The following is a 10,369-nucleotide window of genomic DNA, read 5'->3' on the forward strand; positions in this document are numbered from 1 at the left end:
CATCTAAATCTCATGAACTGTTATGAAAAAAAGAGAGCTTGTCTTCATCTGCGTCCATACTAACTAATGTGTTAATGTTGACACAGATCAAATATCAGCGTTGTAGCGCACATACTTGACCGGGCTGAGCGTCCATGTGGTTATTTATATCAGCGACTTGTTTTATATGGAAGCGTATCCAGGCCTCCGGCAGGGCGCTCGGCGCCGTCCTTATTAGATGGCAGTATTTGTTTTGATAGAGCGCTTGTTCAACATCGACTAAGCTATGGTGTTTTTTTTTTTGTCTCTTCTCGTCTTAGCGACTGGACGGCTCCATCAAGGGAGAAATTCGAAAGCAAGCACTGGACCACTTTAATGCTGAAGGCTCAGAGGTATGTTCAGGAATTGAGAACCATAACTAATGGTGTTTGTTAATAGTTACAAAACTTTATAATGTTGGATAAATAATGGTGCTTGAATGATGCAAAAATGATGGCTGATTATTTGGAAATGTCTTGTTTGCACGTGTGTTTATGGTACCATGTCCTGGAAGTTTTGTTTTTTATTAACAAAAGCTCCATCCGTCTCCCAGGACTTCTGCTTTCTCTTGTCCACGAGAGCCGGAGGCTTGGGTATAAACTTGGCCTCGGCCGACACCGTCGTTATCTTCGACTCGGACTGGAACCCTCAGAATGACTTGCAGGCACAAGCCAGAGCTCATAGGATCGGCCAAAAGAAGCAGGTATGCTATGGCAGAAATTGAGAGCAAGTTTGGGATATCACGAAAATTAATGACAGCCCTTCTGGAATTGCTTTCTAAATTATGACTCAACTGTTTATTATTTATTGAGCGGGCACAGTGAAGGGAGATCAGAATTTGAGTTATGAGCTCCAGTTAGGAGGTGAGCAGCAGCATTTTGGACCAAGCGGAGACACTTGAGGGAGGACTGGCTGACACCAAAATGAAGTGAATTACAGTAATCCAGCCGAGATGTAAGAAAGGCGTGGATTACTGTCTCTAAATTCTGTTGTGAATGGAGAGACTTTTCTTTAAAATCACTGTCCAATTTAAAACCCAGGTTCGAGACAGTTTGCTTTAGATAGAAAGAGTAGAAAGAAGTAAAGACTTAACTCCTACCCCTTTATAACTTAATGAAACATTCTCAAACAATAAGACTCAAAACATAATGGTTTATGGTTTTGTCACGGTCGCAGGTGAATATATATCGACTGGTCACCAAGGGAACAGTTGAGGAGGACATCATTGAGAGGGCGAAGAAGAAGATGGTTTTGGACCATCTGGTCATCCAGCGAATGGACACAACTGGCCGAACTGTACTGGACAGCAACTCGGGCAACACCAAGTGAGACCTCTTGGAGTCACTTCTTGTTTTTTTTTATCATGATTAATCACACATGCTCTTACTTTGGTCTTCCAGTTCGAACCCATTTAACAAGGAAGAGCTCACCGCTATCCTCAAGTTTGGTGCCGAAGAACTCTTTAAAGAGGCAGAAGGAGAAGAGTCTGAACCGCAGGTAGTTATTCATCCTCAGATCATTTAAAAGAATGCATCTTGACATTTTTAGAAAATGAAACCAGTTTGTTGTTTTTCCGTGCAGGAAATGGACATTGAGGAGATCTTAAGGTTGGCTGAAACGAGAGAAAGTGACCAGGGCCAAAGCGCCACTGATGAACTCCTGTCCCAATTTAAGGTGCCGACAGGGTCATTGGGTCTTGTCTTGTTTTGTGCCATAAATATTGTGTTATATATCATGATGACAAAATAATGCTTTGTAATTCCTAGCAAATCACTGTGTCCCTTTCACAATTAGTACTATTTACTATGGATACCGCTAACCCAAAATTGCATTGTGGGATGAGGCGGCCATTTTGGGCCAGTATCTATGGTGATAATAAACAAGGCTGTGTAGTCACACGGATTGAGAAGTTGCCATGTAAGGCTTTTTATAGCACTTTAACCAGCAAGCTCTTGCACGGTGGCCGAAGGGGGAACCCGGACAGAGTTTTACCTCCCTCAGTGTGCAACGTCCAGCTCGGATCAAGGTTTTTTTTTTGTTTTGTTTTTTTACTTGTCCATTTGTGTGCCTATGTTAAGCGTCTTTGGGTGTTGAGTAAAGTGCTATATGAATTGAATGTGTTAATATTATTGCAATAGTGCAAATGGTAGCTTTCCCCAAACCAAACTTTCTTTGACGCCATACTGAAGGAGCATTTAGAGCACAACTGAGCTTTTCCGCCCTCATGTTCGCGGCCAAAAGTGCGTGAAGTGTTAATTTTATCAGCCATTTTTAAATTTAGTCTTAAGTTTTTTTAGTCCAGTTTCAATTACGCTTGTTAGTTTTTAACAGTTAGTCAACCTCATCCTGTTTTTATTTTGTCAATTTTTAGTCGACTATAAATCTAGAATTTTGTCTTTATTTTAGTCCAAGAAAACATAATTTTATTCATTTAGTTAACAAAAAATGTCAACGTTTTAGTCAGGACAATCATTTAATTAAAACCCCTGTACATTTTTTTGTCAGCAGATAATATTGAACATGTCAGATCTAAAACTATTTCACATAAAATGTTCTCATCTTTTTTGTTTAATTAAAAACAAATTCACACACAATTACAGCATATAAAGTGGCTACTATGGCGCCATGCTATATGAGCTAGTAAATTAGCCAGCATTAGTTAGCGGTCGGGTTAACATTATTGTTGGAACGTTATAGTCGTTGGATTAATGTTACAATCAAACTATCATTTGCTTATTTTTTTTTTTTTTTTACCGTTCTCCGTGAATCCACCTCTTGTCTGTCCCATGTGTTTGTGCACGTTGCACTCGCTATGCTGCAGATTTGATGTCATTGTGTCACATGACAGTGTCACAGTGACAGATTAGCAGAGACAAGATTTTACAAAATTATATCATTTTCATCTCGTTTCTGTTCTTGAACTAAAATGTCTATAGATTTTAGTTCAATTTTTTTAAGTGAAGTACATTTTCGTCTCGCCTTCATTAGTCGACGAAAATGGATACTGATTTAGTCCCAGTTATTGTTTATGTATTTCATCCAATCCACTTTATTTCTATAGCACATTTTATAAACAAATGTTTCCAAAGTGCTGCACATTAAAATCCGAACACTATCATACACATTAAATCTAGTAAAAACAATCAATGAAATAATAAGACTAGACTAGTTTTAGTTCGGTAAAAAAATGTGTGTTGACAATATTATTTTTGTTTAGTTTTTGTTGATGAAATGAACACTAGCGTGAACGGAGGTAATTTTTGAAAACGTATACATTTTGTTTGTAAACCAAGCTTCAAGTGTACTGTTAAAAACAATCCTCTGTTTCTCTCTCTTTCTTTTTTTTAAATGTTCCTGCAGGTGGCCAATTTCTCCAGCATGGAGGAGAGCGCGCCCGACCTCGAGGCGAAGCCTTCTCGGGAATGGGATGACATCATCCCCGATGAGCAGCGGCGTCGAATCGAGGAGGAAGAAAAGCAGCGGGAAATGGATCTCTTCATGCTGCCCAGAAGCAGGAGCTCCAACAAGCGGGTGCGCTTCTGGTTATGATGAAACTCTTTGCATAGAGGCACTAAATTGATCAGACTTTAAAGCCGGAATCGAATCAATACAGTTGTCGTGTTTTAATAATGTGGCTGTGATACTCCAGGGGTCAAGAATTCTAACTGGCTTTACACTCAATTTGTGGTCTCAGGCTCAAGCCAATGACAGCGACAGTGACGTGGGCTCCAAGCTCAAGCAACAGTCCTCCGGTTCTGACAGCGAGACTGACGACAGCGACGAAGATAAAAAGCCAAAGAAGAGAGGCCGGCCTCGAGCCCGCAAGAACAACGTGGAGGGTTTTAACGATGCCGAAATCCGCAGGTGTGGAGTATTTGCCACTGTTTTGGTTCTCGTCCTGTGGGGCTCTGTTGACTCATTTGACTTTTCGTGTTCTTCATCAAAAACAGGTTCATTAAGGCTTACAAAAAGTTTGGAGCGCCACTTGAAAGGTAAGTGCACACTTATAAAACAGCCCTCCTCTTTAATAGACGTCATGTCCGAATTAACTCATTCAAACCCCAAAACGTATACGTTTTTAACACTTTGACCTTCACTCCCCAAAACATATTTATAAGATTTTTTGTTTTTTTTTATGCTAGAGCATACAAAAGACTTTGATAAAGCTTCTGACATTAATGTTATTATGAAAAACGGCCAGCAGGTGGCAGCAGAGTTTAAGAGATCAGCCATGGCAATGTTGCAACAAGCTCTTTTTGGTCAGTGTTTTCAACAGGTTTGTGAATAATGATGAAACCAAGCTACATTCTAATGCTAATTGCTGCAAAACGGAAACAGATACAGATATACTTTTTTTCCTGATGAAAGAAGAGACTCGAATCTTTCTTTTGGTAGGTTCCATGTTTTTTTTAATAGCAATAGAACACAATATTCTGTGGGCCTTGCAAAATCAGTCAAATCCAGTAAAACAGCCGGGAGCGAAGGGGGTTGCTTCAGTGAAAACGGCAGGGAGTGAATGAGTTAATTAATTGTAATTTATCAAAGTGGGAATTTGGAAATTATACCGGACGTCCAGTCAAATATGTTTTTGTGTCTCCAGGTTGGAAGCCATCGCACGGGATTCTGAGCTGGTGGACAAGTCGATCGCAGACCTGAAGAGGCTGGGTGAACTCATTCACAGCAGCTGCGTGGCTGCGGTGCAAGAGCATGAGGAAAACATGAAAGAGAACCCAAGTGAAGGTAACTGAAACGCCATCGCGAAGAAACAGCTCGGAGCTAAGCGTGCGCTCATTTCAGCAAAAGGTCCCGGCAAACGGCGAGGAATCAACATCAAGATCTCAGGGGTGCAAGTCAACGCCAAGTCCATCATCCAGCACGAGGAGGAGTTTGAGCCCCTGCACAAAGTCGTGCCGGCCGAGCCGGCCGAGAGGAATACGTAAGAAACCTATCAGGGAGGGAGGGAGGGAGAGGGACGGAGGGAAGTGGCGTGCGTTGGACTGACTTTGCTCCGTTTGCCGACAGGTTCAAGCTCTCATGCAGAGTCAAGGTTGCCCATTTCGATGTGGACTGGAACGTGGAAGACGACGTTCAGCTCTTACTTGGAATTTATGAGCACGGATTCAGCAACTGGGATCTGATCAAGACCGATCCTGACCTCAAGCTGGCCGAGAAAGTGAGTACGGGGGAACATTTGTGACACAAATAACAAAAATCTGTGAATAATATTAAAAAAAAATTCTAGTTGATATACAGTGGATTTCTGCATAACTCGTGGTTTGGTACCTGCAAAGTCCCATATTAATGGAATAAAAAAAAAAAAAGGTGTCAAAATGAGTGCGTTAATTTTCAGTTTATTTAAAGTTCCTTTAACGCCACTAAGCAAGGCACGTCCACGTCAAAATTTAGCAGTAAGAAATTTAATAATATTGCATATATTTGTGGGGACTGGGGTCAAGTTGTATTTTACAATTTAAAAAATGTGCAGAATTTCACAAGTTACTTCATATTAAAGATTAGTGGCAGAAAGTCGTTTTTTTTGCCATACAGCACATCTCTTAATTTTAACTTAATTTTATGAATTATTATGAAATTACTGTAGCAATGACTAAAAGATGCAGCCATATTTCTATTAGTTTAAAAAAAAAATCCACTTTAATGTTAACAAGAGTATGAAAAAATATTTTATTGTACATTTAGAACATATAAAATTTGCGATTAATCGTGAGTTAACTCGAAATCATGCGATTAATTACGATTACAAATTTTTAATCACCTGACACCCCTAAAAAAAATAAATTATTAAATGTTTAAGTTTTGGTCCCTTATCCCCAAAACAGATGTTTGCAAATTACTTATTTGGATTATTCAGTCTGCTTTCATGGAGGACTGTAGAATATTTATGGTTGAGAGGTTGAAATTCCAAGGATTTGGTCAAATGTCTCTAAACGAGTATCTACTAGTTATTGAGTAATTGTTGCCCCTCAACACAAATCGAAAACGATCAAATGAAAACATGTAAGCATGACAAAGTATTCTTATGCCACTGCGCAAATGTCTGCAAGAGCTACGTAATATTAAAAACTAGAAGTAAAAACTCCAATGAGATTTGAATTTGTCGCTGTCTGTGTTTTTTCCACACAGATCCTGCCGGACGATCCCGGCAAGAAGCCGCAGGCCAAGCAGCTGCAGGCGAGAGCCGAGTACCTCCTCAAGCTGCTCAAAAAGGAACAAGACAGCGCAGACGTGTCAAAGGCGGGGGATGAGGTGAGCCAATAAACTGCAGCTCATCTGCGCCGTTCTCGCCGCATTTTTACCTGTGGACGTTCATCCGGCCGTCTTTTGTCAAAACAGGTTAAAGTAAGGAAGAGGAAGCCGCGGGCGAAGAAGGAGAAGCTCGTCAAGGATGAGCAGAGCAACAACATCTCGTCGCCGCGCTTGTCGGACAATCCGTCAGAAGAAGGCGAGCTCAAGGTTAGTAGCAGAAAACGTGGGCGGGAAAAAATTCCTTCTTTTGAATTGAGGTTTCATATTCAAGCATAGATGTCAATCTTGTTTTGTCATAAGCAGACATCCATGGTGGGAAAACAGATCAAATGATTTTTTTTTTTCATATCACACAAAGATGGTGTTTGAACCCAGGGTGTGTAGACTTTTTATACCGACTGTTAACATGACTCTAATCTTTTTACATTTGAGCAGGACGAAGGAGCCGAGAAGTCCCCCACCAAGAAACGACAGAAGAAGAAGGATAACAAGGAGAACAAAGAAAAGCAGGGAACCCCGAAGAAGGACAAGGAAGGGGAGAAAGAGAAGAAGGGCAACAAGGCCAGAAAAGACAAGGTCATTATTTGCCTTTTCAGTATATTGGCTACATTATTCGGCACATTTGTCAGTCTCATCAAAATACAATTTGCGCTGCTGATAAGGACCTCAGATGCCTTTGTGTGACCTTTGCCCGTTCAAAAAAATCTGCATTATAATAAGTAGCTATAATGCGGTGGGCATTGTAAGCTCGATTCAACACATTGGCTTTGCTTTTTGTAGCCATCAAGTGTGAGTAATAAAAGTAAAAGTGTATAAAGTAGTAGGGCTTGGTATTGATTCAAATTTCCTCAATCAATTCGATTTCCATTCACAAGAGTTCGATTCGATTTCGATTTTTTTTTCCCCAATTCCTTTCGATTCACAAGAGTTCAATCCGATATTGATTAATTATGCAGCATCAATTCTTCTTAAATATCAAGGACACGATAAAAAGACTCGTGCCTTGTCCGTAGCACCTTTTTTTTTTCTCCGTTAATTTCCCGCAGTAATCACGGCATTTTAAAGTGATTTAAAGTTGTGTTGTTGTAACGGACGTCCATCAGCAGGTCGGTGCGTCAGCAATGAATGTCCGTGCGGAAACACGAAATATTGGTTCCGGGCTGGGCAAATATGTTTTTTAAAAATTACTGTGCAAAGAATTTTGATCTAAATATCGACCTTAACGGTGAAATCTGACCTAAGTCAAAATTCGGGTTACATCGCCAGCATGGGAACGTAACTCGAGGACTCGCTGGGTTCGATTTTTTTTTTTAAACCCAGTCCTAGTATAAAGTCTTATGTTCGTTTTCCTATTTTAGGCTAAAGGAGCCAAAGGGAGGAAAAGTCAAGGACCAGTTCACATCACGGCAGGTTCCGAGCCCGTTCCTATCGAAGGGAAGGACGACGACGAACTCGACCAGGAGACTTTCAGTATTGTGAGTTTTGAAATGAGAGCAGCCGACGTGTATTCTGGATGCACTTGTCGAATTGTAAAAAAAAAAAAAAAAAAAACAATCTCCTCCAACGCGTCCAGTGCAAGGAGCGCATGAGGCCGGTGAAGAAGGCCCTGAAGCAGCTGGACAAACCGGACGAGGGCTTGTCGGACCAGGACCAGCTGCAGCACACGCGCACGTGCCTGCTGAAAATCGGAGACCGCATCACCGAGTGCCTTAAAGCGTACAGCGACCCCGAGCATGTGAAAATATGGCGACGGTAAGATCAATAATTGCACTTGGCATTGCAAAAGGACGGAAAATGTCTTCTTCTTATGTTCAAAAATGTCTTTAAAATGAGAAATATTGTGATTTTATAACTCACACTTGACTCATTCAGTGCCATTGGCGGTTATTGACGTCAAAGATCCATTTCAATCATTTGCTTCCAAAAACTTGTAAATAGGTTCTATTTTAAATATTAGCATGCTCCCAAAGATGTATTTATAAGTTTATTTTCTGATTTCTTAAAAAAATATATATATTTTTATGCTAGAACATACAGAAGGCTTTGATGCAGCCTCTGAACTGAAGAGAATGCTTGAAGCAATGGTAGTTATTACAAAAACGGCCAGCAGGTGTCAGAAGAGTATAAGAGATCAACCAGTGCCATGTTGCAACAAGCTCTTTCCCCCAAGTTTTAAACAGATTTGTGAATAATGATGAAACTTAGCTATAGTCTAATGCTAATTGCTGAAAAACGAAAATGGATGCAAATATACTTTTTTTTTTCCTGATGAAAGAAGAGACGTTAATCTTTCTGTTGGTAGGTTCCATGTTTTGATAGCAATAGAACACAATATTCTGCAAAATCAGTCCAGTTCAAGTAAAACAGCCGGGAGCGAAGGGGGTTGCTTCAGTCAAAATGGATGCCAGCGAGCGAGTTAACTGGGCTGACACAATGTATGAGTTAATGGTTGTATTTAATTGAAGTCATTTTAAAGTCCTACATTTATTTGTCTTCCGCTAACAACTTCCTTATCTGCACTGCATTTCCATTTGACTGCAACTTGTGCTTCTTCTTCCCCTTTTTACACAGAAACCTCTGGATTTTCGTCTCCAAGTTTACGGAATTTGGTGCCAGGAAGTTGCACAAACTCTACAAAATGGCCCAGAAGAAACGCTCCCATGAGGAAGAGGTAAGTTGGCCGGCAAACGCGCACTCGTCATCTTCTCCTCGTCCTGAATTCTGGCTCCGTTTGGACACTTCTAGAAGGAGCACAAGAAGAAGGACGACCCCTCCGGGAGAGGAAAACCTTTCCGGCCGGACGCGTCGGCGTCCGGTCGAGACTCGTCGGGTCCGCAGTCGGCTTCGTCGCACTCCGTGCAGTCGGGCCCGCACGGACACCACCGAGATTACAACATGGCCGGCAAACGACACTTTCCCAATGACGGTAAAAACGTACACGATGGCAAAAAACGCCGTTTCTTGGACTATACACAACAAATGTACTGTACTGGATAAAAAAAAAAAAAAGAAAGCCTTTCTTACATTATGCGATTTATTGATAAATTACTAGAATATCATCAGCATTTTTGTACATTTTTTGAGGTATTTTTATTTGTGCATTTTATGTTTCGAACGAGCTCCTTTTGACAGTTTTCGCCTGGAATATCGATGTCGATGAAACTATATTCTATTGCTAATTGTTGCAAAACGGAAACAGATAGAAATATACTTTTTTTTTTTTTACGTAAACAATACGATGGGGGTCTTTCTCAACAAAAAAAACCCTCAAATCTCTTGTCCGTAAATGTGCTCACAGACCGGGGAGACTGGCAGAGGGAGCGCAAGTACAATCACCCGGGCAACCAGTCGTGGCAGGGCGAGCGCCACCACCCGTACGACGGCCACCGCTACAAGGACCACTACGGGGACCGGCACGCCCACGGCGACTCGTACCGCAGCTCGGGCGGCTACCGCAACAACAGCAGCTCGCCGCGAAAGAGGCCCTACGACCAGTACAGCAACGACCGCGACCACCGGCCGAACCGGCCCTACTACGACAGGTACACACAATCGCACCCGCCGCCAGCATCGATTTATCGACTAATCGGATTCATTTGAATTTTGCTTTTAAAATGTATTACAAAAGCTCTTTTTCAACCCAATTACTGTTTATTAACCAGTGATTGGTGTTTATTCCGTACTTCGTATTCATAATAGTGATTAAAACAAGAAAGAAAAGAAGGTGGAAGTAAAAACAGATGTTTGCAAATGTCTTATTTTGGTTAAACACAGAAGATGAATCCGTTTTCTTTCATGAAGGACTACAGAAATCTGAGCACTTACTGTTGATATGCTGAAATCAGAGCAATTTGGAGAATTTAAAATAAAAAAACGATTACTCGATTATTAAAATAGTTGTCGATTCATTTGATAATCGATTACTCGTTAATGAATCGATTAATTTTGACAGCTCTACTCTTATGTGACAAACAAATGGGAAGTAAAAGAACGTGGAATGGTGAAAAGCAGAGGTGGCAAAAGTAGTCTGTACTTAAGTAGAACTTAGTTTTTCACTATTTGTATTTAAAAAACATAATCTGCAAAA

General features: G+C 40.9%; 1 protein-coding gene across 2 annotated transcripts in view; it reads left to right on the plus strand.

Moving 5' to 3' along the window:
- The window catches only part of chd2 (chromodomain helicase DNA binding protein 2), a 36,012-nt gene that overhangs the window by 21,358 nt on the left and 4,285 nt on the right, over positions 1–10,369 (plus strand). Inside the window, exons 23-41 of one of the 2 annotated variants that reach the window (XM_086073020.1) lie at positions 300–371; positions 572–721; positions 1,195–1,343; positions 1,419–1,515; positions 1,600–1,692; positions 3,379–3,549; positions 3,713–3,882; positions 3,969–4,010; positions 4,619–4,758; positions 4,816–4,954; positions 5,041–5,191; positions 6,160–6,282; positions 6,370–6,489; positions 6,715–6,858; positions 7,641–7,757; positions 7,856–8,034; positions 8,854–8,953; positions 9,028–9,208; positions 9,581–9,824. In XM_086073020.1, the coding sequence (XP_085929146.1) occupies positions 300–371; positions 572–721; positions 1,195–1,343; positions 1,419–1,515; positions 1,600–1,692; positions 3,379–3,549; positions 3,713–3,882; positions 3,969–4,010; positions 4,619–4,758; positions 4,816–4,954; positions 5,041–5,191; positions 6,160–6,282; positions 6,370–6,489; positions 6,715–6,858; positions 7,641–7,757; positions 7,856–8,034; positions 8,854–8,953; positions 9,028–9,208; positions 9,581–9,824 (2,582 nt within the window). The remainder of the gene's footprint in view (positions 1–299; positions 372–571; positions 722–1,194; positions 1,344–1,418; positions 1,516–1,599; positions 1,693–3,378; positions 3,550–3,712; positions 3,883–3,968; positions 4,011–4,618; positions 4,759–4,815; positions 4,955–5,040; positions 5,192–6,159; positions 6,283–6,369; positions 6,490–6,714; positions 6,859–7,640; positions 7,758–7,855; positions 8,035–8,853; positions 8,954–9,027; positions 9,209–9,580; positions 9,825–10,369) is intronic. The other variant, XM_086073021.1, reaches the window with a different exon arrangement.

Source organism: Leptonotus elevatus, chromosome 4, assembly GCF_054856555.1.
Source record: "Leptonotus elevatus isolate MCC_2025b chromosome 4, RoL_Lele_1.0, whole genome shotgun sequence".
NCBI classification, from domain to species: domain Eukaryota; kingdom Metazoa; phylum Chordata; class Actinopteri; order Syngnathiformes; family Syngnathidae; genus Leptonotus; species Leptonotus elevatus.